General features: G+C 44.9%; 1 protein-coding gene across 5 annotated transcripts in view; it reads right to left on the bottom strand.

The window, feature by feature from the left end:
* The window catches only part of ATP6V0A1 (ATPase H+ transporting V0 subunit a1), a 54,618-nt gene that overhangs the window by 2,888 nt on the left and 25,281 nt on the right, over nt 1-26,449 (bottom strand). For 4 of the 5 annotated variants that reach the window (XM_058561019.1, XM_058561021.1, XM_058561018.1 and 1 more), the window contains 11 exons: nt 25,392-25,604; nt 22,825-22,975; nt 21,518-21,657; nt 21,019-21,176; nt 20,474-20,564; nt 18,112-18,230; nt 17,030-17,246; nt 16,540-16,647; nt 11,558-11,665; nt 5,712-5,829; nt 5,228-5,399 (listed from right to left, as the gene is read on the bottom strand). In XM_058561019.1, the coding sequence (XP_058417002.1) occupies nt 5,228-5,399; nt 5,712-5,829; nt 11,558-11,665; nt 16,540-16,647; nt 17,030-17,246; nt 18,112-18,230; nt 20,474-20,564; nt 21,019-21,176; nt 21,518-21,657; nt 22,825-22,975; nt 25,392-25,604 (1,595 nt within the window). Of the gene's footprint in view, nt 1-5,227; nt 5,400-5,711; nt 5,830-11,557; nt 11,666-15,640; nt 15,716-16,539; nt 16,648-17,029; nt 17,247-18,111; nt 18,231-20,473; nt 20,565-21,018; nt 21,177-21,517; nt 21,658-22,824; nt 22,976-25,391; nt 25,605-26,449 lie in introns of all 5 variants that reach the window. The other variant, XM_058561022.1, reaches the window with a different exon arrangement.

Below are 26,449 nucleotides of genomic sequence, written 5' to 3'. Positions count from 1 at the left end.
CTGTGTGGGCGTAAGGACTGGTGGCCTCCTCCCACATTCCACAGGGGCTGGGCCAAGATCCCAAAGCCTCCCAGACCCTGGAGGATTCCCATTAGTGCCTGGGCCAAGCCCCTCAGGGAAAACAGGATCCAGGAGGGAAAGCTTCAAACTGAAGTCAGGCACTGGCTTCCTGACAAGAGCAATTCCAAACTGGGACCTGGATTCACCCCCACATCCCAACACCCCCAAGAAGTCCTTCCAGCTACTGAGGCCTCCTCTGGGGGAATGGTGTGGGGATGGGGGTAAGTTCTTGCTTCTCGCCCATTGCTGTTAGGTCTGAATTCTTCATGTTGGGTAGACTGTGTTTGCATATGGCAAGGGTATTTCTAAACAACTGAAAATAGACTGACACGTCCCCTTTTCCTTCAACAATATATAGCCAGATAGTTGGGCAAGTCACCTTCACGTCCATGAGGTATCCAGAACTCTGACCTCCTGGCTGCCTAACCACACAAACAATTCTAATTCCAAACTGGGCGAATGGAATAGAAGCTTCAGAAGTTTTCAGATGCCCATGGGGTCACCACCTTTCTCCTGGCATCCCTCTGCACACCTCATCTACCCATAGGGCCTAGTGGGCAGGAAGGGGGACACATGCCTGGGATGGGGGCACATAAATTGTGCTGTGTGAGCAGAAGGGCAGTCCCTCTGACACACTGCCTGATAGCACCTCTCCCACCAGCTGCTGCAGGTTAGAGACTTCGGGTGGCCACCACCAGGGACATCCTGGGCACCTCAGGGTCAGCTTGACTTGACCTCCCTTCTCAGCCGTGCTCACTCCAAGCTCCCAGCACAAAGCTGGAAAGCAATTTCCCCGTTGGTCTCACTGCCCCCTCCTCCCTCTCAGCTAGGGAAACGTGTGCTTCCTGAGAAAAGTACAAACATGAAATTCTCTGTGCCGGGGGCGCAGCAGGGCCCCACTGGCTGCTGGGCAAGTTCTTCCTTCTTCAGGGCTCTACTCCAGGAGCCTCCAGGGCCCCGCCATGCCCCAAGCCACACAAATGCCCCTCAGAATTCCACAGTTCTGAGGAGAGCCTCAGGCAGTCAGATAGGTTTCTCTGTCACCCCTTCCAGCTTCCACATCTGGCAAAGGCCACCCAGTGACCCAGAAGGACTAACTGGGAGTCCACAGAGAGATCACTCCTGCTATGTAACAGAAACCTGGTTTCCTTGAGTGAGTGAAGGGGGAAGGAGTTCCGAGCCCTCTTCCCTTTCCTGGAGGGGGTGTGACTGAGGGAGGCAGTTTTAGAAAGATGATTCTGGGCCCAGCTGCTTCTCCGGCCCTTTCTGTCACTCTCCAAGCAGGTCAGGGCCTGGAACACACACGTGTCTGATGGCCCCCATGTCAGAGTGATGATGTCAGGCTGGAACTACACTACTTCTCCTGGGGCAGCCATCCCTCAATTATCCCATGGTGTCCTGCTGTGGCACCACTGCATTCCTTACAACAAATTGGTCTCCAATTCTGTCCCGTTAGCCATCAACCAATCTGTGAGTGTGCAAGTGTGCATATCTACACATTTGTAGAATCTCCTAGATAAGAAGGGATTAGGTTCCTTTGAAGGTAGGCCATGGGGCAATAGTCTTTCTACTAAAATCAGTTTGGTGTCCACAGTTATAACTACAAGTCATATTGATAAATAAATGGCAAGCAATAGGACATAGTGGAGTATACGAAGACATTTGGTATAAAACTAATTCAGCCTGACCTTGTTTTTCCAAAAGGGCCTGATGTGGCCTTTGAACATGCATTGTGTATCTGCTTTAAGTATTTACTACATCACAAAGACAAGAACAAATGCTCTTAAGATAAGGATGCAACTTCCCCCACACTGGCATTTCCTTAAGGATAAGCATTTCTCCCTAGGCTAGGATTTGATTGCTGCGCTCATCCTGTGACCACCCAACCTGAGATAACAGACCCACTACCTGCTGTGCCCATCCGAGACAGCAGACCTGATATCTGCTGTGTCCATCAATCACTGTGCCGACAGAACAATCTCGTGACTATTGTAAAAGGGACACTGCAATCATATGTGATACATGCTCTTTGATGGTATATAACTGCTCTGCACACCCCACTTCTTTGGTGCCCTTCCTTCCTTGGGGAAGGAAGGCCCCAGGCTATATGGTCCTCAAATTTGGCTCATGATAAGTTCACCCCAATTTTGATTTATTATTTGCGTCAACAATATCGCTGCCTTTGCCTATTCTGAGGAAGAAAAAACATCTAATTATGGTAGGCAAGAAAGCCAAGCGCACTTTACTTGGTCGGTGGGAGGAAAAGAGAGACAGACGTAACTCAGAAGGAGACAGAATTAGCAGGTTGGTACATTAACCTGCTCACTGTTGTTGTCAAATATGTCACCCACCTCCTTTTACGACCCTACATGAATCTCAGAGTAGTGGTTTATATTTGTTATCCAATCAGATGTTTTTCTTCTTTTCCGCGCCAAAGAGATGCAAAACTTGTATAATGGGTCAGCTCTTGCATCAGAATCAGGAACCCCAGCTGAATACCAGGGGAAAAGTGACAGGTATAAAGGCACCCAGGCTGGATGCCAGGAAAAATAGCAGAAATACCTCAGCAGCCATTTTCAGCAGGACCAGCTGTTCCCACCCCTCACAAGATGGCCACAACTCAGAACTGCAGTCCTAGTGGACTGAGAAGACCCAGGAATCCTCAAAGCACATCCACATTCGGCCAGGAGGGGGTGCACAAGCACCGATTTCATTCACTCCCTTTTAGTGGTGGGGAAGATGCTCCAAATATGCCTCCAATGATGGGATTCTGAAAGTCGCACAAAGGAGTTTTCACCATTTTTTCTCTTCCACCCAATACTTCTACTACCAGGAAAAAAAAAAACAGCTCACAAGTAAGATATGTTTGACGAGCCTGTTCCTTGTGAATTACATCTGAGAGGCATTCAGATGGTAGGTATCATGTGCCTCCCGCTGGGGTCTCCCCTCTCTCTCAACAGACTAAACGCAGTTTCTTTAGAAGGGACAACAGCCTGATGCCCTCTCCACAGGGCATCTCACTTTTAAGCAGGGCAGCCGCGATCTGCACTTGAACACTGGTTTATGATATGCCAGGGCACCGTGAGTCACTGGTATGTGCATTATTTCATATTTAATCACAGCAACCTTGTCAAGTGGATATTACTCTCTCTTTTCATACGAGAGAAAGTGAGCCTCAGAGAGGTAAGTGCTTTCCTCAGGGTCACCCAGCCAGCGCCAGCAGAGCTGGAATTCAAACCCAGGTCAGTCTGACTCTGATGCCTGCTCTCTTGTCACGCATCACTTCCTTGGGCTCATTCATGAGGACATGGGAAGACACTGTCACTCAAAGGCCACAGGTGAGCCTAAGGAAGAAGTAATCCTTCTGGCAACAAAACATGACCTCCCAAACTGCCTCAGCTCATTAGGCCCAAGCGCAGGCGGCCTTCCTCACGTGGTGGTGTGCCTGCCTCACTGCTCTGTCTGACAGTTCTGGTCCAGCACCTGACTGCTCCCCACCCCGCCCAGGGAGGAGGCAACAGGCTCCCCAGTGGGGCTGGAATCAAGGTGGGGTGGTAACTGTTCGCTCCAGCCCAGGCTCAGGAGACAAGAAGTGACTAGGAAAGGAAGGAAGCCAAGAGGGCAAGAAAGAATGAGTCACCACAGGCTGGCTGCACAGACGTTCCCCCACACCGAGTGGCAGAGGAAGTGTGCTGCGGAGAGTACGCTGATAAGCTGAGAACAGGGCAGCGTGCCAGCGTCTGAGCCGCGGAGCACTCCTAACTTCCAGGCTCCACAGTAAACAACAGCTGGGTGGGGAGGAGGGCGGCAAGGAGGAGGAAAGCCAGGCCAGAGAAAGCACTGCATCCTGGCGCAGCAGGATGTTCTTCTAAAGGAGTTTTTGAGGGAAGATTAAGTCCCAGCTACGTCTTGTCCTTACATGCCTCACTCTTCCCCTCTGTAATTTAGAACAACAAATAGCAGAATCTTTGAGGAGGCTCAGCTGTAAACAGGCCAGGAGAAAAATCAAAGAAAAGGGGAATGGGGAAGAGGTGTCTCGGGTTCAGATTTTGGATTTTCTTCAGGTTTGGAGAAGTGATGGAAAGAGACATTCAAAGCCCTCTTCTGACCTTGAGATCATTAACACCACAGATCATCTCATCCAGGGCTTCCTAAGGTAGGGTCAGTGAGTTTGTGACCCCTTCAAGTGGTAAACTGTGTGTGCACACATTGGGGTGTGTGTATTTCTCTGGGGAGAAGGTCCAGAGCTTCCAGAGCTACTGGGGTTGAGACCCAAAAAGAGAGGGAGACTCACAACGTAGAGGAGGAAATGGAGACTCGAAGAGGTAGGGCTTGAGAGAGGGTAGCCAGATCAAGTACAGGATGCTTAGTTTTTAGTATAAGTATGTCCCATGCATATTTGGGACATACTTATACTAAAAAAAAAAAATATTCATTGTTTATCTGAACTTCAAATTTAACTGAGCGTCTTGTAATTTTATTTGCCAAAATCTGACAACCCTACTTTGAGGTGACGGAGTCACAGCCCAGCCCAGACCCCAGCTCTCCCACTCCCTGGGACTGAGCTATCTCTCTCCACGCAGAGCCTTTAAGAGCCACAAACCACATTAAAGAAAACAAACAAGTCCAAAACCCACCCTTCTGAAGAAGCTGCTTCAGCGTACTGAGCTGCATGCTATGGGACCAGGAATCCCCCTACCCACATGGAGCTGCCAGGGATCCTACCTACAGACACTGGCACAACGACAGAACAAGGGGGACAAACCTAGGGTACAGTGTGCTCTAGCACTTTCCTGGACTTAGAATCTATTCCAGAGCTGCTTTTACTGCTCTGAAGACAGGAGAAAGTTATATGCCAGAGCAAAAAATCCCCAAACAAAATAATAAAACCTCAGCAGATCTTTTAAACCATAATCAAGAGCACTGAAGAATGCCGAAGGCAGGGAGAGGGAATCTGACAATACCCACCAGAGAATTCTCCCTGGAGGCTATGAAAAGTGAGCTGTGCTTTCTGTGGACATCTCCTGATGCTCACTACTAAGACAGGTCCTTGGGTGTAATGACGTGAAAGCAGACACTTCCTAGTGTCTCTGGATTCTGTACAGTAGAGCCACCCTCAGTGCAGCTAAGGACATGCCCCCACCCCCTGGCCCCGGCCGCCCCTCACCAGTGTAACCGCAGTGCGTGGAGGAAGGCCGAGAGGCCCTCCATGATCAGAAGGATGGCCACGGTCAGGGTAGCAAAGGCGGCGAAGATGAAGAACAGCGCCAAACCTCCTGCCAAGCTCTTCACATTTAGGCCGATGTGGATCACCATGGTCCAGAGCACCTCAGACAGCTCTGTGGAACAGGGAGAGACATGACATCCAGTTCAGTTTGGCAAGAGGCGCTGTGGGCCTTGCATTTTGCTCTGCCATCCCTCACCTGTGGTGTTCCTTGTGCCCTGGCTACCCGTGACCTTAGTGGGACCGTGCATAGCTAACCTAGCAAAAGTGCTGATCCTCCCATCTGGACACAATTCTCCCTGGATTCAGGAGTCTGAATATTTCCAGACCCTTTATGTAATTTCCACTCTATGTAAGCCCCTCACCTGAGAGAGTTCCCAGAGAGGGAGGAAACCACAAGTTTTCAATCTGAGAGAAATACACTCACGTGCATGAGCGAGGCTGAGGGCCCAGAGCCGCAGGTAGGAGGCAGTGTTGGAGATGCAGCCCAGGCAGTACTCGATGGTGTGGATGGCCTGGTGGACCATGGTGTCCCCAAAGTCAAACTGTTGTGGGAGGAAACCAGAGGGAAGATATAAGGCGGTGGGAGGGGATACACAGGAGTATGAGCTGTGGCCATTTGGCACTTTGGGCCTGGGCCTGAGCACTGGCACTAATGGCTACATGGGCCAGGAGCCCCCAGTGTTGAACTCAGGTGGTGATTTCAGCTATGCCGTCCCCAGAAATCCTGCCTGGCTTAGCCCCCAACTGGGACACCTCCATTCCCCTCAATACACTACATATTAATGAACTACATCTTAATGACATTCTTCTCAACACGGTTATTTTTTCTCCCTCCTAGGCTGTGAGCTCAAGAGTGGAGTGTACGCCAAGTTAAGACCACTCAGAGAAAACAACTGTCTGGACGCAGGACTCTAAGGAGCTGCTGCTGGACCCGCTCTAGCTGACTTCCATATTAAGGTGCCTGAGAGAGAAGCGCCCTGAATAAGCCATGAGGCGGGAAGGGCTTTTCCCTGCACTGCGCTTCAGGAGACAGGCTATCAACCAGGAACTGCCTAGAGAAGACTACACCTCTACAGCCACTCCACTGATTACTGTTAGAACCTGTTGGAAGCAAGATAACCTCCTTTTTCTTATGTGACTTCTGAAAATATTACACAGGGAAATTTGGGCAAAAGTTTTACAATTTCCTACTTAGATAGTTGATTAAGACCAAACAGAACATCTATTGGTGTTTGTTTTCCTCACACTCCTTTTCTTCCAGTTTTCTTTTCAACATCAAAATTTATTTCCAGAATAAAGGGGTAGGGCTGGAATAAGCCTTCAGGAGTTCACTCTTAGGACTGCTCCCAGCACAGCTTGGGGAGAGTACAGGTGTGTTGGAGAAGCATCAGGTGCATTTCTCGGCCTCTCACTCTGCGGGTGAGCAATCAACAGCCACTGAAGAACACAAGGCGGTTCCCTTCCCGGGCCCCTCTCCACACAGCCAGACCAGACCCTCAGAAGCAGAGGGCAGCGGCCCAATGGGCCTCCCCAGCCTGCCCTGCCCTCAGGTCACAGTCTGTATTCCAGCAGTTTCTTTGAAGACTCACATGACTCCACGCCCAAAGGATACTAGAAGTGCCTTGGGAAATCACATGACGGCAGGACGAGAGAAGGGGCTGGCCGGAAAAGGGCTAACAGCCAAGGCCTCATGGGTGCTGCCAGTGGGGATAGGGGCTAGCTTGGAGACACCTTTGGGCGGCTGCCTCATTTTCCTTCACCTCTGGCTATCTACACTCAGACTATTTCTGGGCTTTTCTTCTGGAATAGGCTCTTTAAGCCTCCTAGTTACCCTGAAAACGGGTAATCCTAGTTACCTCAATCTCAGCAATGCTGTTAAGAGCTCTTTCCACCACTGCTGGTGTCACCCCAAAGCGTGTGCTCAGAGGAAGGAAAGGTCCCCGGCTCCAAGGACTGCAGGTCTTTACTCCCAGGAGCTCTAGGAAAGCAGCGACTGCTGGGCTCCCTTAGAACCAGCCCCTTTCAGCATTTTTATTCCACCTCAGAGTTTCTCCCATTGGAAAAAAAAGAACAGAGAAGTGGGGGAAGCTTCCCTTCCAGGCATCACCCTCGCTTTCTCCTCTCTCTCTTTCCCAACTTCCTGCTTTGTAACCTTGGGCAAGTTTTCTCACCTATATAATGGGGGAAGATAAAGGTGGGGTGAGAATTGACTGAGAAATCCAGCCAAGCACTGAGGAGTCTGTCACTGCCCCAACATGAGTCAGCTATGACTGACCCTGAATCGCTGCAGACTCCCTGTCTACATTCTCTACTCTCTTCCTCACCGCCCATCCACTCACCTACTGCGCCCAGGCTTCTACCCTCTCTGCTCCACAAACCAGCCCTTCTTGGCACGCTCACCCTTACCTCCCAGTCTTGAGGCCTAACAGACATTCTGTGTCCTGACTGAGCCTCTGCGGTGTCTGTCACCACGGCCTTTTCCTCCTCCCTCTTGAGACACTCACCTCCTCTTGGTTTTCCTCCTACCTCTCTGAACGTTCCTTCTCAGTCTCCATCTTGGTTCTTCCTTAACTGCCAGAGTTCCAGCCTCAGCTCTTACATCTCTCCTGTGGCACTGCCACTCAGGGCTGCAACGGCCACCCCTAAGGGTGACTCCTAAATGGACACCTCCATGTCTGCATTGCCTATTTCTAACTAGCTGTGCTGCATCCCCTCCTGGTGCACCACAGGCGCTTCAAACTCAACACCACCCAAACTAAACTAATTACTTGCTCTCCTCTGACCCACCAAGACCTGCTTCTTCTCCATGTCCCATGTCTAACAGAGTGTCACTACTAGTGCTCCAGGCATCCAAGCCTGGAAGTCAATCTTGAATCTTCACTCACTCTCACTGCCTGCATTCATCAAGGCACTGGGAACTATAGCTTTTACTTCCTTAATCTCATATTGGCCCTTCCTTTCCAACTCCTCCTGCAAATGCCTTACTTCACTTCAGGCCTCCCAATTCTTTCCTGACTCAAATCAGACCGGCTGGTCTCCATGCCTCCAGACTGTGTCCCTCCCCAACCCAATATACCCAAGAACACCCCCACCAGGGTATTTCAGCAATGCACATGTGCTGTGTCACTTCCAGCTTCACCACCCTCTGACAGCTAGCTCCTTGTTACCCAAACACTCTGCTATAGCTGGTTTCTGCCAACCTTGTCTCACCTCTCACCAGTCCCCCAACTCCCGACTCTGAGCTCCAGCCATGCTGAATACTTGCTTATCCCCAAAAGGTGATGGGCCCGCAGGCCTCTGTGTCTCTATGACACCTATACATACTGATGGGTCTGCATCCCTTCCCTCCCTCCACAGAGATTCCTCTTGACCAGACTAAGCACAACAATAATTCCTTAGGGAATCCTTTTCCGGTCTCCTCTTCCCCACCCCCACCCCAGTGTTTGTCTAGTGCTCTCTTTCTGTGCTCCACAGCATCATGGGCACACCTTGATCACAGACAGCATCTGTCACCCAGACTGTCTCAATTTGTCTGGGAGTTCCTTGAAGGCAAGGACTATGTTTATCTTCTCTCGGTTTCTGCAGCACTAAACAGAGTGCTTGACACATAGAAGGTGAATGAACGGATGGGTGGGATGAATGAATGAATGGATGGGTTGCATGAATGCACCTGGCAAGATGACACAGTAGGGAGAGGTGCCACTGAGCCTTGCTGAATGGTTACAGCCTTCAAAGATTTCCCAGACAATCAACTGGCCTGGCCCTGGTTTGCAACTAGATTGAGTGTTCCCCCCCAGGGAGAGGGACTGCTCTTTCCTCCTGGCTGGAGCAATGGCCTGCAGGGGGCAAACAGGTTTTCACAGCCAAGCAAAATAGGGAAGTTCTAGAAGAAGTAGGCTGGATTAAAAAATAAAAATCTGTTTTGTTTGAAATCTTTAGATAACTGACAGTTATCTAAATTTGGCTATAGAGAACTAGACTGTGTATGTACCTGATAAAGATAAAATGTTATGACTACTTAGATAGCTATGGGAAGCTGAACCCCTGAGGCAGCTGGGGGGCCAGAGACTGGGGAGGCTGAATTACAATCCATCTTGTTTGGATGTCCAACTCCACTGGGCCATAGCTACAAATGAGGATCGTTCTGACAATGACCATGGCATTGGGTGCTCAACTAGGAAGACATTTGGAAAGAGCTGTATTGTCAGAGGTGGTGTTACTGGGAGAAGGCTGGGCTCCTCACTAACATGAAACACAGTCCCACCCAGCCCTTCCAGGCAGCTCAGCCAGTGACTGTGCACAGATGAGTGGTACAGAGGAACACAGAAGCTCCTGGATGCCAGTAAAGGAGCCTCTCCAGCCTTCAAGAAGACCGAGCACTGTCTGTTTTTACACAGAACAGCAAAGATTTTCCTATTCCCTTCCCACTGCCCCCTTAGAGAGGACCAGGAGAGTTAGGAAAGGAAGGGTTCATGAGTCTAAGTATTTTACAGGAAGTTTTGGGGGAAGATGCAAACAGTGCAGCAACGTTTTTTAATAACCCAGTTCAATACTGGTGTATGGCTAAACGAATTATTGCTGAGCTAGAAGGCCTTCTACTCCAGATGTGGCCTGAATATTTAGTCAACTTTCTCTCTATTCTCTATGCGTGGCTGGTATAATATGAACTCCTTTCACACAGATGGGTTATTTTTTCTGAGATGCATTGGAGAGGCAAAGCCTCCTTTGAAAGCTGTCTACCTTCCACCTTGGTGACATGGAGGTAGAGCTGACCCCAAACAAGGGTCCAGCCATTCTCACTTCAAACATCATCAAGCTGATGAGGGCAGCAGGAAGAGGCTGGCTGCATCTCAGACAGGCAGGAAGAGTGAGCTTTACTCACAAGCACTCAGAGGAGCAGGGAGGAAACAGCTACTCCCAGTGGCAGAGCGACCATACATAACATCACAGGAGAGGGAGACAGAGGCCAACGGGATTTAATCCCCAAGGGGAGTCACATCAAGAATGCCATCACAGACATTACTTGTAGCTCCTTTCAAAGCCATTCTCAGAGGTATTAGACCAGCAAAGTCAATGAAACAAAGACAGAGGTGACTGACAGGAGATGCAGTTAATGGAGATGAGCTTTTTCAGAACACGGGTTCATGAACTGGTTAGAAACGGCCAGTGAGATGCAGGATGCGTGAGTGTCATGTTCCCAGGACGCGGCAGGGTCAGCAGAGTGATCACAAGGATGGGAAGAGAAGCCCCAGATACACATGAAGGCAAAGCCAGCTTGTTTCTTACCACTTCGTCCTCGGTAGGCTTGAAAACACAAATTTACACTTAGTGGGAAGTCACGCCACACACAAGGTCACAAATCATGAGCACAAGGCTACTGACTGCTTCTTTGGGAGGACTGTTAATATTAAATGGGTCTAATGTGTTGGAGGCAGGCCTCCTCAGCATATGCAGAAAGCAAATCAGCAGGAGTTAGAGCATTAAGAAACATATTTTTAAAAGGCACCCCAACCCTTGCAATTTCTTTTTAAAAAGTCATACACATGGTAGAGATGGTCAGTCAGACTGAAAAGTCCAGTCACCTGGGTCCTCAACTCCTATTCTATTTGCTTTAAAAAGAATACAATAAATAGACGAGATTCAAAAGTTCAGTTCAGAGGTGCTATGGTATGAGTGGTTAGGCAAGGAGACTGCATTTTAAACAACTGAACTTGGAGGTGGTAGTTTAAGGAAAAGTCTAACTTGGCCTTACTATTTTTCACTCTCCCTGTAAAAAGTAGGCAAATAACATTTTTAAAAGGCTCAAATAAAATATCTGCAACAAGAGGACATCAGTAGGACAGGACTTCAAAAGCACCAGTGATTACAGTTCCAGCTGGAACATTCTTAGAAGGAGCAAGGGATGAAGAAGCTGCCCTAAGTGGCCTGTGTTTCTGGTAATAAGAGCTGGAAAGCTGGGGCCTACTCTGCTCAGTCCTGAGGAGAGCGGTTAGTACTGAGATCTGCATGCAAAGGACTGCAGGCAACCCGGAATTCGAGAAGTCGGACAACGGAACAAAACTGCGGCAGGCTCTGCAGGCAGCCCCTGGAGTTTAGAGCAGGGGCCCACTGGAAAAAGCTGTGGTGCCCTAAGAGGTCCAGAAGGCAGGCTGATCATTAGTATTCGTATTTTCATTTTTCAAGGAGAAGACTAGAGTGAGGCAACTTAGGTACACAAGACTAGGCTGACCCGAGGTGGAAGGAGAGGCAGCCCACACCACTGGATCTTACCTCTTCCGCGTCCTCTGAATGGGTGGAGAGCTGGTCATGCTGAATAATCTCAGCATCCTCCTCTGTCGGTCCGTTGCCCACCCTGATCCCACCAAAGTTCAGAGTTCCCTACACAGATGAACACAAAGAGTAGAATTTGCCTGGGCTTTAATGTGACATTCTGTGAAGTGGGGAAGGGCGATGGTTAGTACATATAAACCTCAGAAAAGCATATATTCTAACAACAAAAACAAAACCCACTGATCAAACAGCTAAGTAAAAACAAACCACTGTTCCCACCCCAACCACCACCGCCCCAGCCCCAACCTACATTTACCACCTCATCTCGATCAGAGGAAATACGCAGTTCTGCCTGCTGCACCAAGAGACACCAACCTCGCCTTGGTCAATGCTGAGACTCCTGCTTGAAGGAAAAGCTTAATACGAACAGACTCTTATAACAAATGTAGCTCTATCTGTAAAGCCTTCAATGGCCTAAATTTTTCTGAAACTAAAGATTAGACTTTCTAAGAGGGAGGGGAGCCAAATGACATGGTGATTGTAACCTGGTCTGATAAGCTTTCAACAGGAGCCGGAGAGTTCCAACAACCTCTCCCAGAAATGTACTAGGTCTTTGCCCAGGAACAAAGGACTTCCTAGGTCAGGGAAGGAAAAAAATGTTTAATTACATTAGCTTAAGGCTACAGAATACTGAGAAAAGAAAAAAAAAAAAAAGAGGATTTTTTTTCCCTTTCTTTCAATGGAGGATTCCGGAGTATTCAAACAACTCTTCTATAGCTATGCGGCCAGATGCTGACTGGGTGTTTGCTTCTTCCCACTTCCCAGCCATAGTTTTCAGCAGGGTCTCCAGAACCAGAATTTCTAAATCAACCTGATTTGGAAAAGCTTGGGTTGATTGAGGTAAAAGGACTCTTTGGGTACAAAAACCAGGCAGAACTGGATTAAGTCTGACTGATACCAATAAGCACTAACCTGCCACAGAGTGAAAAGGATCTGAAGAAACGGCCCCTAGACCCACTTCCTATACTTTCTGTCCAAGGACCAAACAAGGCAAGAATCTGAAGACTGATCTCCTGCAAACAGCCTTGCAGGCAGCAGCACAAACAACGTGCAGCAGTTCTGGCCAACTGACCTAAGGTCCCCACTCGCAGCTTCACATTTTGGTGGTCACCTTTTACCACAGCTTACTAACCATCAGACGTCAGGGTTTGGGCAAATTCCCTCTTCTTCTACCAGTGGTTCTCACATGCTGGTCAGAGAATCAGTTGCATCAGAATCACCTTGAAAGCTGCGTTTCATTAAATAGAGATTCTTGAATACTACCCCAGAAATTGGAAATTTAGTAGGTATGGGGTGAAGCCTAGGAAATCTGTATTTAAAAAAATATTTCCCCAAGTATACACTGTGTAATCATTTTGATTGTCTATCAAAATTGAAAACGCAAGCAGAAGAAAATGCATGTACCCTTTGAGACTCAGCAATCCTACTGCTGGGAACATCTATGCTTGTGAAATTTTATCAAGATACATGGACAAGGATGTCCCTGCACTGTTATTAGTGATAGCAAAGAATTGGGAACAACCAATACATCCATCAACAAGAGAGTGGTTACATCACTTTAGTACATCCAACAGAACGTTCTACGGAATGCTAGGCAACTATAAAAGAATGAGGATGACTATGAAACAATCTCCAAGATACACTAAATTTTTAAAAACCTAATAAAGCAAGAGGCAGAAGAGTGCCACAGTTTAAAACACAATTCCTAATGTGTTTTAAATATATATATATACGTACATACACATATTTATATCAACAGATGATAAATATATGCTAATATATGCAGAAAATAATTTGAAGGCAAAATTCTCCATCTGTTAACAATACCCTTGGGGAGGAGAAGGATGCTGGGGACAAGGAGGCCTTACTTTCAGTACTATTTGCATTCTCTAACCAAGTGCACCTATTGCTTTAATTTTATTTTTTAATGTCTGAAGGGAATTGTCTGGGTCATGGAATTCTGGGCCATCTCTATTTCTTCTTCCACTTATCTGTTTTAATACCCTATGAAATAAATTTAAAGCCCACCAGGTGATTCTGACGTGTGGTCAGATTGGGGAACCACTGAAGCCCTGGCACCTCTAGGTCACGCAAATATTACACCTGACAACCTTGTAAAGGTAGAACAGAAGTGCAACAAAGGCACTGGTGACAGGAGAGCACTCCAGCGTATCCTGGGATGGGGTTACAGGGTAGAGGGGGCAGGCTTCAGGCTTCAAGGCTCCTAAAGCAGAAGGCCATTTCTGAAGCTTTCCCTCACCAGCAGATAAAGTGAGAGGCAGAGAGGTTAAACTTCTCACCCAGACACTAACAACTGTCCCTTCAGACATAGGGGAGGAGAGTTATAGGAAGGGGGATGAGACACACACATCAGCAGAAAAAGAAAAGAAAAAATCAAACTGTGATACACCGCTTACAGACAACCAAGAGGACACAGAATACAACAAAAACAGATCAGTGTTCATATCTTCAGCCCTCAGGGTCAAGAATCCAGGGCCCATGTTGAGAATGATCATCCTGATGCCTTCAGGCAGCTCTCTAGAAACAGATGTTTGGCTAAAGAACCAGTGGGCTAAGACCCTAGAATGTGCAGGTATCCAGACTGAGGAATTTTAACTTGGATAGTATCATAGAAGAGGATGCCAGATTTAAAAGCATCAAGATTGACACATCAGAAGCACATCTTAAATATATTAAGACTAGGGCCTGTCCCGTGGCTTAGCGGTTAAGTGCGCGCGCTCCGCTGCTGGCGGCCCGGGTTCAGATCCCAGGCGCACACCGACGCACCGCTTCTCCAGCCATGCTGAGGCCGCGTCCAACATACAGCAACTAGAAGGGTGTGCAGCTATGACATACAACTATCTACTGGGGCTTTGGGGGAAAAAATTTTTTTAAAAATTTAAATATATTAAGACTTGCAGAAAGAAGAGCACATGGAAAGAATGTCAATAAATGGATAGTATGTGCTTCAGATTTTTTTTAAATTTTTCATAGGAAAGGAGAGAGTAAATCCCTACTTGAAAATAATTTTAAGTGGCAACATTAAAATACCTTCTGACCCAAAAATATCAGCCTTCTTAAACTAGTTCTAGAAAGATAATTATAGCAGTTTTCTAAGTTTAAAATGATCAGATACACCTAATGAAGGCAACGATTATCCATCTAAATATTTCATTTTATTTTAAAGGAGTATGATGCTGTTAGAACACAATGGTACATGAGTAATCACTACTAGGGAGATTTTGAAAATCTCATAGATTCATGACCTGGAACAGATTGGGCTAATTTGATATTAGCACATTATAAGATTTTGGTTAAGAGATGTTTTTAAGGACAAATATTGAAATGCTTAACACTCAAAGTGCTGTTCCTTCCTGAATCATGAGTTAGTACTGGAAGAAGAAAGGTCAAAACAAAAGATGACTTTGGTTATTAACCAGATATAGAGTACACACGAGACACAGGGCAGAGTGGAGTTTTCACAGGAACAGCTGAGGACATGGGGGCTTCTGAGTCTCTCACAGAAAAGTAGACATGAATAAGCTTCCACTGGAAAGAGGGTGAGTCACAGCTAAAACAGACCAAATGTCCAAGCATCACTCTGAAGCAGAACTTTAAAGTACAGGGAAATCAATTCAAGAATCAGAGATGTTCTTGCTCCACGCTGAAAAATCATCCAGTACACTGTCACAAAATACAGACATGAAAGTGGATGACTCCAAGAGCTGCCATCTTGGATCAAGATGATGAGACTCGGAGAGGGGACAACAGCCACTCTGCTTCCACAGACATGACTGTATTTACATATTTGAATAGAGACTTAGCAGACCAATTGTAAAGATGGTATCAGAATCTATTCATAAGAGGTGGAAATCTCTTCTGTCATCATCTCAATGAGTAACAAAGATGTACTTCCCAAGAGCACACATGTCCCATGCTCTCAACATAGTTAAAAAAGATTCTGCTGCACTGTTTCCACCTCTTTAAATAACATATGATGGTTTTTGGGTTTAATTCACTCACTGTTGCAGCTGCTGCTGCCTCTAGTCCCTGCTGGCTCAGGGGTGGGCTGACTGGGGCCTCCACAGGTTGCCCTGCCTGATAGTGAATGGAAGAAAAGAGGACGGAAGAAGGAAACAAAAGAGGGAGGGAGTGAAGGAGAGACGAATGGAGGGTACATGGAAGGATGAAGATGGTCAGAAAAGGGAGAAGGAGGGCCTTGTAACTCAGCTGCTCTCCATCCCTGGAATAATGGTCTAACAGCTGTATGAGTCATGCAACAGGATCTTTTGGGTTTTACCAGGCAGTGTAATATAAGCATTACTGCATAGCCAGAAATGAACATTTGGCAACTTAGGGGTGTGTGTGTGTGTGTATGTGTGTGTGTGTATGTACATTTCATATGCACACATACACCAAGTAAGCACAAGTATGTATGTTGCTTTTTAAAAAGAAAAAAAAAATCAATATGCTTTAAACCAAATCTTTTTCCCGGATGTTTTGGTTGGTGAAAGTATCATGGTCTCATTTTAAAAGAAAATGTCTCAGCGTCAGCCCTGTGGTTGCCCAGGCAAACCACATGAGTGGGTTCACCCATCTGTGGCTCTCGCAGCCTTGCTTAATTGCTGCTGCAGCTAGACAGGCCCAGACCTGGATCTTGCTGAGCATAGCATGAGCAAAGCATGACCAGGAGAGGTAAAAACTTATGACTTGTTCTCCCTACCCCAGCTACTCAAAGAATCTAGATGTCCAATCAGCAAATACATGTCTTTTTTATTTCATCAGATCCAATGCTCACACTTGGATATGACACAAATGCATTTTAAGAGTATATAGACTGATGCACAATTCATTATAATGAGGAACTGCTTTAATCTTTAAAAAAAAAATCTAGTAAATTTCAGCAACAAAAATACACCCACCAAATGCTTCCTCCTCAAATATTGATGGCGAAGGACCAGTGGTTTAATCAGTAGCATCCAAGGTACACACAGTAGTGCAACCACTACCAAGAAACACTGAATTCCTTTCTGCGAAGTAAGAAGGACAAGGCACATCACATTGAATCAAACATGTAGTTTCTAACTCCAGCACAAATTTCCCCCAAAACAGTATTTTCTCACTGATCTATGAATAACACTATCCAGTTTCTCAAAATAATTAGCAGATGTTGTGGCAAAGCCAAGGAATTGTCCTGTAGGATAAAAGTTATAAATTCTACCCTTTCTGGATACAGAAATTACAGTAGACCCTCCCAAGTGAGAATGGGCTGAATTTAGATCTGGATATATGGACTGAAAACCAAATACTACAGAAAGGGATTTTTTTTAAGGCTTTTTTAGGGTCACAGAAACATCTGGCTTCCTGATCTAGGGTAACTACCTAAGACAGTCCACCTCTGGGTTGACGCACCTGTCCAGAATACAGCATTGAATTACCAGAGTCTGAGTAGGAAAAGAGAAACATGTTTATGAAATGGATCAGAAGGCTTGGTGCTTGCTTAGATGTATGAGCGTCATAGGCTGTCCACTTGTAAAAAATAAGGATAACCAAGTAGCCAAATAAACAGGTCATGAAGATTATTTCAGGAATAAATCCAAAGTAGATATTCAGAGGCTTCTTGAAATAGCTAAAAACAAAGAAAAAAGTGTTAAAGGAGAACAGATCGAGAGGCACCACTACACCAAGTGGAGCACTCACTAGATTTCCTACCTAACACTTCCTCAGTTCTGTCTTTATCGCTCTAAGGAGCAACAGCCAGAAGCACTGGAGGCAACAGAGACAAGCAGGGTTAACTATGACTTCCAAACTTTTGGATCTTGAGCAGCTCCGGTACCACCCCCACCATTCTCCCATGCGAAAGAGATTGGGAAATCTAGTACATTCTGAGACCACAGTTCATAATTTTATGTGAGTTACACATCAAGGAAAAAAATAACTCACTCACTTTGATGAAAATTATACGAGGTTTTTTCAAAGATCTTAACTACAATTGTAAATTGTGAAGGGACTAATATTAATTAAACTTCATTTAAGAACATAAGATTTTTATAAAAGCACTTCTTTAACGCAGAACAGGGTTCTGAGTTATTAATCCCTCCCCAAAGATGTTATGACTTTTTAAAGCAAAAGCATTATCTAAACTACGTGCACTCTTTTTTTGTTTTTTGAGGAAGATCAGCCCTGAGCTAACATCCATGCTAATCCTCCTCTTTTTGCGGAGGAAGACTGGCTCTGAGCTAACATCTATTGCCAATCCTCCTCCTTTTTTTTCCCCCAAAAGCTCCAGTAGATAGTTGTATGTCACAGCTGCACATCCTTCTAGTTGCTGTATGTGGGACGCGGCCTCAGTATGGCCGGAGAAGCGGTGCTTCTGTGCGCGCCCGGGATCCGAACCCAGGCCGCCAGCAGCGGAGCGTGCGCACTTAACCGCTAAGCCACGGGGCCGGCCCATAAACTACGTGCATTCTTATGACAGAAACAGAGTGGCTCACGTATGGTTGAAGAGGCTCAGGCTGACTCCAAACATCATGTGGATGATACCTAGGATAACAGACATCTTCATCTTAAAGGAGTTGAGGAAGGTCAGTTTATTGGTAGCAATGTTCCAAATCTGTCACAACGTAAGAAAACAAAAAGATATTACAAAGAGTTCTCAAATGGAAAAAATATTCACCTATTTTAAAAAATGGTTTTTTTTTTTAATTATGGACAATTATAAACATATACTTAAGTAAAGAGAATAGTATTACAAAATCTAATGTATCTATCACCCAGCTTCAACAATTACTGTTAACTTATCACCTCATGGTCAATCTTGTTTCATCACATCCCCGACCCACTCCCAACCCCCATATTATTTTGAAGCAAAATCCAGATATCATATCATTTTACCTGTAAATATTCCATTTTACCTGTAAAGAGCTCTAAAAGGTAAGGCTTCATTTTTAAAACATGACCACAATACTGTTCTCACACCCCAAAGCATTAAAAATGAGTTTTTAATATCATGAAATATTCAAATTTCCCCGATTGTGTCCAATTTTTTTTTGTAATTCATTTATTCAAAGTTGGGTCCAGATAAGGTCTACTCAGTGTGATTGTTGATACAGCTCTTCAGTCTCTAATCTATAGGTTCTCCCTCCAGCTCTCCTCTTGTAGATGTTCCCACAGCCTGCATTTTGCTGATCGTATCCCTGAGGTGGTGTTGTTCCATTTAAATATTAATTGCCTTAAGCTTTGTCACCTACGGCCTGGACGCCTGTAATATTTTCCTGACAGTTCTTCTGCCTCCACTTGACCATCAGTTTACGTTTCCTAAACCATGACTGATGGAGTCATTTTCCTGTGCCAAAACCTCCCCTGAACTCCCACTGTCACCTCTAGGCTGAAGCACAAACTCTGTCGCCCGATAAGCCAGCTCTTCCACCATCTAGCCCGGCATTTTTTTTCCTGAACTGGCCTCTTCACGAAGAGCTCATCTCCGGTGACCTCTAATCTGAAAACTGGTGACTGGTTCTCTCTCCTTCCCCAGTCTCACCTGAAATTCAGTTCTACAACTCCAACTGCCTGACGGACATTGATACCTGGGTGTCCCACAGGCACTTCAAACTTAACATCTACCCTGTAAGCATCAAATGAGATGTCTGCAAAAAAACCTTTTTAACTAGAGAACACTATATAAATGTGAGGTAATATTATTATTATTAGACTCCAAAATATTTGAGGGTAGGAGCTATGTCTTAAAATTATGTGTTTCCCCCAGCAGGCACTATGCCTTACAGACAATAGAGATTCAATAAACATTTGTTAAAGGCATATGTGGGCCCGGCCCCGTGGCTCAGCAGTTAAGTGCACACGCTCTGCTACTGGCGGCCCGGGTTTGGATCCCGGGCACACACCGACGCACCACTTCTCTGGCCATGCTGAGGCTGCGTCCCACATACAGCAACTAGAAGGACGTGCAACTATGACATACAACTATCTACTGGGGCTTTGGGGGAAAAATAAATAAATAAAAAAGGCATATGTGAAATGTTATTAAACCTCTCCAAGCCTCAGTTTCCTTATCTGTATAACAGGGATAGCAGTATCTACCTCCTTGAACTGTTTGAGGATAAATCAGATACGCTGAGGGCTCAGTACAGTGCCTGGCCCATAGGAACATTTCAGTAACGTTAGATTCTACAATAATTAAAATAATTAACTTTGTACTTCCCCACCTCTAAGCTTTTGCACACAATTCTCCTCATATAAAACAGTCTGAAAATTGTTTTAAAGGCCAGAGTAATTCCCATTTTTTACAAGAAATTTTAATCTTTCCAGCTCACTTTTCCTTTGGAATTTTGTAATCCTTACTGTCTAATGCATATTCTTAAATTCCCCTTCTCCCTTTTTTAAGCATACAATGCAAAAGATTTGATCACACTTTATTTGCCTAAGTATTTGAAAAAAGTTAAATTCTGGGATAATTTTTTATAAGTATGCAAAGATAAGAAGGAAAATCTAAAACCCATAGGAAAGAGCTATTTCTGCTTTGCTAAAACATCTGCTAAAAATAAAAACCAAACTAAGTTAAATAGAAATAAATTAACCTGGGAAGGAGTCTTGAAAATCAGTCTTCCCAGAGTCACTATCATTAGCCACCTCAGAAATAAGTAGTACAGGGAAAATGATTTGCTCCCAAGGCACTTGGGTCTCTTACGGCTTTGAAGTACTCTGGACAGATGCACCAAGGTTTTCCAAAAATATGTTAAGCAAAAACCAAATAACTATTTACCTTCACTTTAATTCTCTCACTTCAGGGTTACAGTTTAAAATTTTGGTGTTAGATATATAGAAAAGAAGTGCTCTTACTGGATCGATGCCGAAAGGATACGGTCCACCAAAAACTCCAGGGACAGCTGGGTTCAGCTGGAGAACAGGGTTCCCCCGAAGTGTCTCCTCCCTATCATGTTAGGAGAAAAGTTGCATTTATTTTTTATCAAGAGAAGGAAATTTCTGGGGTCCAGAAACTGATCCCAAAAGAAACTACTACATCTATCTTGTCCCTTCAATAAAAGAAGAAGGACCAGCATCACCAGAGAATGAGAAGGGATCGGAGATAACAAAAAGAAAAATTAAACACACATACACAACAAAGTAGGGAATTTGGGGAATCCGCTTTTAATTTACAAAAAGAATCAATGTGTCTAATTTATAGTCTCAGTTCCTTGACACTGACGAACAAAACACAAAGCACTTCCCAGGCTGGAGCATAAATAAGAGGGGACACTGCATTCTTCTGAAACAGAGATACTGTAAACCCCCTCCTAAAGAAGTATTGGTTTACAGTTTGTCCAGAAAATCAGAGCTGAACATGAAAGGAGTAAGCTCTGACTTTTAGCTTCTTTGCAACTTACGTCCAATTATATATAGTGAACATCGGCCGTACGCTCCAGGATGACCCGAAGACATTCAGAGACTTGGAAAAGCAATCATTGTAGATGAGGCCAGTGTAGATGGAGAACACACCCATCAACAGAATAATGTATCGGCCGCTGAACACAGTGCTAAACATCTGGGAACCAGAAGAAAGAAGTCAATGACACGTACTCACTGCAGCTCATGTTGTGACAATGTTATTTAGGATATACCAGACCCTTCCTCTCACACCCCTTTACCCCATCCTGGGTAAGAGAGTTTGAAGTAAAGACCAAAATACAATACTAACAAGAAATTCACTTTCACAGCATGTGGCCTCTTTAGTGTTAAAATGAACGTAACTTCACTATTCTCTAAATAGTCTCTCTACCTTCTCTATAGATTCATGGATAAAAGACTTCCAGATTATAATTTTCATAATGAATGCTTGAGAAATTATAAAGTTTCAGTCCAATGCAGATGTAATTTAAACATTACCTCATTCTCATTCTTCTGGGAGAGGATCCGGCTCTCCCTTAACACCATCCATACAGCAAAAAGGGTCATCAAAATGCCATGGCCAAAGTCCCCAAACATCACAGCAAATAGGAAAGGGAAAGTGATGATGGTGTATGGAGCTATAAAGAAACCAAAGAGAGAAAAAGACAAGGTACAGAAAACTGCAACAACTTCCCACAGATCACATTCCCCTCCATACTCTAAGATCAATATAAGGTGACCTATTCCTAAGCTGTTGGTCAGATGGACTCTCCAAGAAAATCTCCCACGGCAGGATCTGCACACCCCTACAAAGCAGCTCTGATGGCATCTGAGCTACTGCTGGCATTTCAAACAAAGAACAAAGGAAATGAAAGTTCTGTCTCTAGCCTTGGCAACAGTATGGTTTGTTCTTCGATCCTTTTTTCTAACCCCTGGGACACTGCTCTGGGGCAGGCCAGCTTTCTTCTCTTGTGCAGCAACCAGCTGAATAAAGCTACTGGGCAAGTGGGAGAAAGCCCAGAACCTGGAGCAAAAGATTTGATCTTTTGCAGAAGGCCCAACTAAAAATGAATTCCCAGACTCTTGATTTAATAATTAACTCTCCAAACAGGAGAAATCTGCCTTGTGCCTAAAATAGTCAATATTGCTATATTTTCTCTGTCTAACCTGCTGTTCCAACAGGGAAGCCATTTTAAAATATCAGCTATCTTGGAAAAAACTTTCTGCTTAAAGCAGTTCCTGCAAACAGTGTGCTAGAGAAGGCCAGGTGTTTTATAGCTGTGAGGGCACACAGAAGAATTCAATCCATTGAGCTCATTCCTATAAAACTCCTATAAATCCTTCTCTTAAAGGAGTGCCACTCAGTGATAAATCTCACTGTCCATGTCAAAATGGGTACCTCTTTACAGGAATTACACTAGAGTTGAGATCTTGACAACCTTTTTAGTTTTAATCTAGTTGTTCAATAGCATTTAAAGTGAGGCATTAAAAGAAACAACAAACAGGGGCTGGCCCGGTGGCGCAAGCAGTTAAGTGCGCGCGCTCCGCTGCGGCGGCCCGGGGTTCGCTGGTTCGGATCCCGGGCGCGCACCGACGCACTGCTTGGCAAGCCATGCTGTGGCGGCGTCCCATATAAAGTGGAGGAAGATGGGCACCGATGTTAGCCCAGGGCCGTCTTCCTCAGCAAAAAAAAGAGGAGGATTGGCGGATGTTAGCTCAGGGCTGATCTCCTCACAAAAAAAAAAAAAAAAGAAACAACAAACACAAACCAAACCTCTAGAGGGAAAAGATTCAAGCTTTTTTACCTGGATTTATCTCTCGGTAAGTTCCAATTCCATAAGCATCCACTATGTTCTGAAAGCCATATGTGAACTTGTTTGTTTTGTTATAGGTCGGAGGAGTCTGGTTTGTCTGCATCCTGTTCAAAATGGAGGGCACGGTGGAACCACTGTGTTCCTGGGAAACATTAAGCACATACATCAAAATTAGGTTATCTTTCTAACTGTGGTGGTCGTTACACAGGTATATATATTTACCAAAACTCATCAAACTGTACACATAATATGTGTATTTTATTTTATGTAAATTATATCTCAATCTTTCCCAGTCTTTCGGGAAACTGGAACTAGGTATAAAATTTACAAGGAAAGATTTAAATTAAGTGTTAGGAAGAATATCTTGTGATTTAAAAAATTTAATTCTAAAATGTGTAACCAAAGAAAACGTGGTACTTCCTCTCTGGAGATATCTGCCTTTCTAAGTATCATTGTTCGCTCTTCCTCTTATGGAAGAAGCAAAGTTTTCTCCGACTCTGCTCCTCTGCCACCTATACTTAACTCCCTAATCTCCTGCAGTCTAGCTAAGCATGCTTATTCAAAGTGGCTGATTCATCACCAGATCCAAAGGTCTTTTCTCCCATATGCAAGCCCCAACACTGGAGATCTTCCACTTCTTTGGTGAAAATCTTTATTCCTTAGGAGTTCCCCTCCTGCTCACTAACCATTCCTTTTCTGTCTCCTTACTAGCTCTTCCTCCTTTGCCTATAACACTGTAGGGCCTCCCAAGGTTCGTTTTTTTTTTGCTGAGGAAGATTGTCCCTGAGCTAACATCTGTGCCAATCCTCCTCTATTTTGTATGTGGGAGGCCGCCACAGCATGGCTTGATGAGTGGTGTAGGTCCATGCCTGGGATCCAAACCTGTGAACCCCAGGCTGATAAAGTGGAGCACGTGAACTTAACTACTATGCCTCTGGGCCAGCTCCCCACAAGGATCTATCTTTAGCCTCCTTATTTTCTGTCTTGGAGGTCTCATTCCCTCCCACACTCATGAATCCCATTTCTTTCATTTTGCCCTTTCTATTGAGAACCTGTTCCATTCTCTGCTTGACATTACCATGTAGATTTCAATCCATTCCTCAATGGGATGGAAACTGAACTTACCATCTTTCCCCTATCAATAAGTTTCTCTTGCTGAACTTTTACTTGCATTAATGGAACCATTATTCTACTGGCCACTCAGCTTTGATGCCTCAGAAACATTTTAAATTTTTTCTCCTTGTATTTCTCCTGTGTGTTGCTAGAAACCAAGTATACCTACTGATTCTTCCTTCAGAATATCTCACAAATTCATCATTATTTTCTTTTCCCATTGTCAGGTCTTACCCTAGGGGTCCTTATCACTTACTACTCTGTGTTTACAATAACCTCCTAACTGACCCACCACCTACAGGCTCTCTCTAATCCCCAATCCAACCTAGGTACTATCAACGGATTACTCCTTTAAAACTCTGCTTTGATCACGTCCTTTCACTGCTAAATAACTTCCAATCCCTCTCTACTCCCTCTAAAATAAAATTTAAACTTTATAATCTGGTATTTAAAAACTCTTCAGTTAGGTTCCAATCCACCTCATCTAGGTTTACCTCCTACTCTTTCAGCTCACCCATTATAATTCCTGTTCTTGCCCAACCACGCATGGTCACACTGTACTTCCTGCCTTTGTCCATACTGTTTTCTCCTCGTCATTGCCAACTGACATTTTACCTGTTCTTCAAAGCTGTAATTAAATGCCACCTTCTTCTTGAAGCTTTTTTCGATCATCCTAGTTGGAGTGCTAGCACCCTCCCTCCACACATATACACCACTCTTAGCATAGAGTGTTTTGTATGTTTGCATGTCAGCCTCTCCAAATAAATCATAAGATACTTGAGGGCATATTTTTTACATCTCTGTATCTCTCAGCCCCTAGATCAGTGCCCTGGACAGAGCAGTAGCTCTAACTATTGAAAAGGACTACTAGGGTTATACCACGAAAGTAGTCTAATGGACAGAGAGTGGATCAGGAAAGTGATGTTCTTTTTTTTTATTTGTTTTTTTGAGGAAGATTGGCCCTACACTAACATCTGTTGCCAATCTTCTTTTTTTTTCCCTCCCCAAAGCCCTAGCACATAGTTTTGTATCATAGTTGTAGAGTGTTAGCTCTTCTATATGGGATGCCGCCTCAGCATGGCTTGATGAGCAGTGAGTAGGTCCACACCCAGGATCCGAACTAGCGAACCCCGGGCCGCTGAAGTGGAGCGTGCCAACTTAACTGCTACGCCACTGGGCCAGCCCCAGGAAACTGATGTTCTTCTGATTGTGAGCTACCCTGAAGAAGCATGGGCATATGATCAAGTCATTTAGCCATTTCTGAACACATTTGGAAAACAAGGATATAGAAAAAGTATTGTTAGGATACAAGACGAGTACAGGATGAGTATATTAAAGAACGCTGAAAGTAAAAATGACACACGAATGTAAATGATTAAATGTTATTGTTGACGGGAACCTGTCTTCTGGTCTATACACTGCACTGCTAGCTGTGGGGGACTCACCGTGCCCCTTCTAAGTGCAAACTGGATGGAGTCGAGATCGGTGACCGGGCACCAGACCTCTGCAATCAGACACTTCTGGGTCACGTCTATGTTGCACAGGTTCAGAGTGTGGTAGATGGCCTTCATCTTCCGCACTTTGATGAACCAGACACGGATGTTCTTAGCAGCTGCCTGCAGAACTCTCTGGCGGTGATCCTCTGTTTGATTCAGAACCTTTTGGGAGATAAAGAACAAGGGAGAGATCCTTCTAACACCAGTCTTAGATCTCAGGATATGAATGGCAGAGGCACAGCTTTCTGCAAAGGGTTGTGGTGATCTGTTTTCTGTTTTTTTCTTCTTCTGGCTAGAATGGCCTTTTCTTTTTCTTGCCAAATTACAAGAAATTAGAGTTCTAGTTACTAACACTCATTTTCATTTAGCCTCAAGCTGAAGAGAAACTTGAGAAAATGGTTTTTAGCTTTTCTCTCTATATTTAATATTACTACCAATCCACGGCACAACAATGTAGGTCACTGGCTTTGATTTGGATCATTAAAGAGAGATGACTTTCCATGTGGAGCCTGTAACTCAGACTCAAAGAAGTCAGCATCACTGGCCCAGGAACTGACAAAGTAACAAATCCATACTTAAAAACAGCGAGTTGCAGAAACTCCTAAGCATAAGTCAGCACCAGAGACTGGTGGGAAAGAGGCAGTGCTGAACACCACCAACCACCTATGCCAAGAGAGACTCCATGCCAGGGAACAGGCGAGAGGAGACCCTGTGAGGTCAGGAGGACCCACGGCCTTTAGAGGAGATTTAGATGGCCACATACACTGTCCTCACAGGGCAGATAAGGCTTTATCTTTCTGTCAGGTTTCTTGGGTGGAAAACGTTTCAGTGCTGATCCTCTGGAAACTAGTACAGATTTCCCTCAAAGGAATCACATTGCCAAGACTAGAATGGGAGCAAGGGGCAGGGACACTTTACATTCTGTTGCCTTATTGCCAAATATTTAAGATTTCAATAGCAAAAGAGGGGCTAAGCCAAAATTGGGTAAGCAACCCACCACTCATACT

The sequence above is a fragment of the Diceros bicornis genome, chromosome 18 (genome assembly GCF_020826845.1).
Source record: "Diceros bicornis minor isolate mBicDic1 chromosome 18, mDicBic1.mat.cur, whole genome shotgun sequence".
Lineage (NCBI taxonomy): Eukaryota > Metazoa > Chordata > Mammalia > Perissodactyla > Rhinocerotidae > Diceros > Diceros bicornis.
Note: the sequence above shows the minus strand (reverse complement) of the source record. Positions and strands in the feature narration are given on the sequence as shown.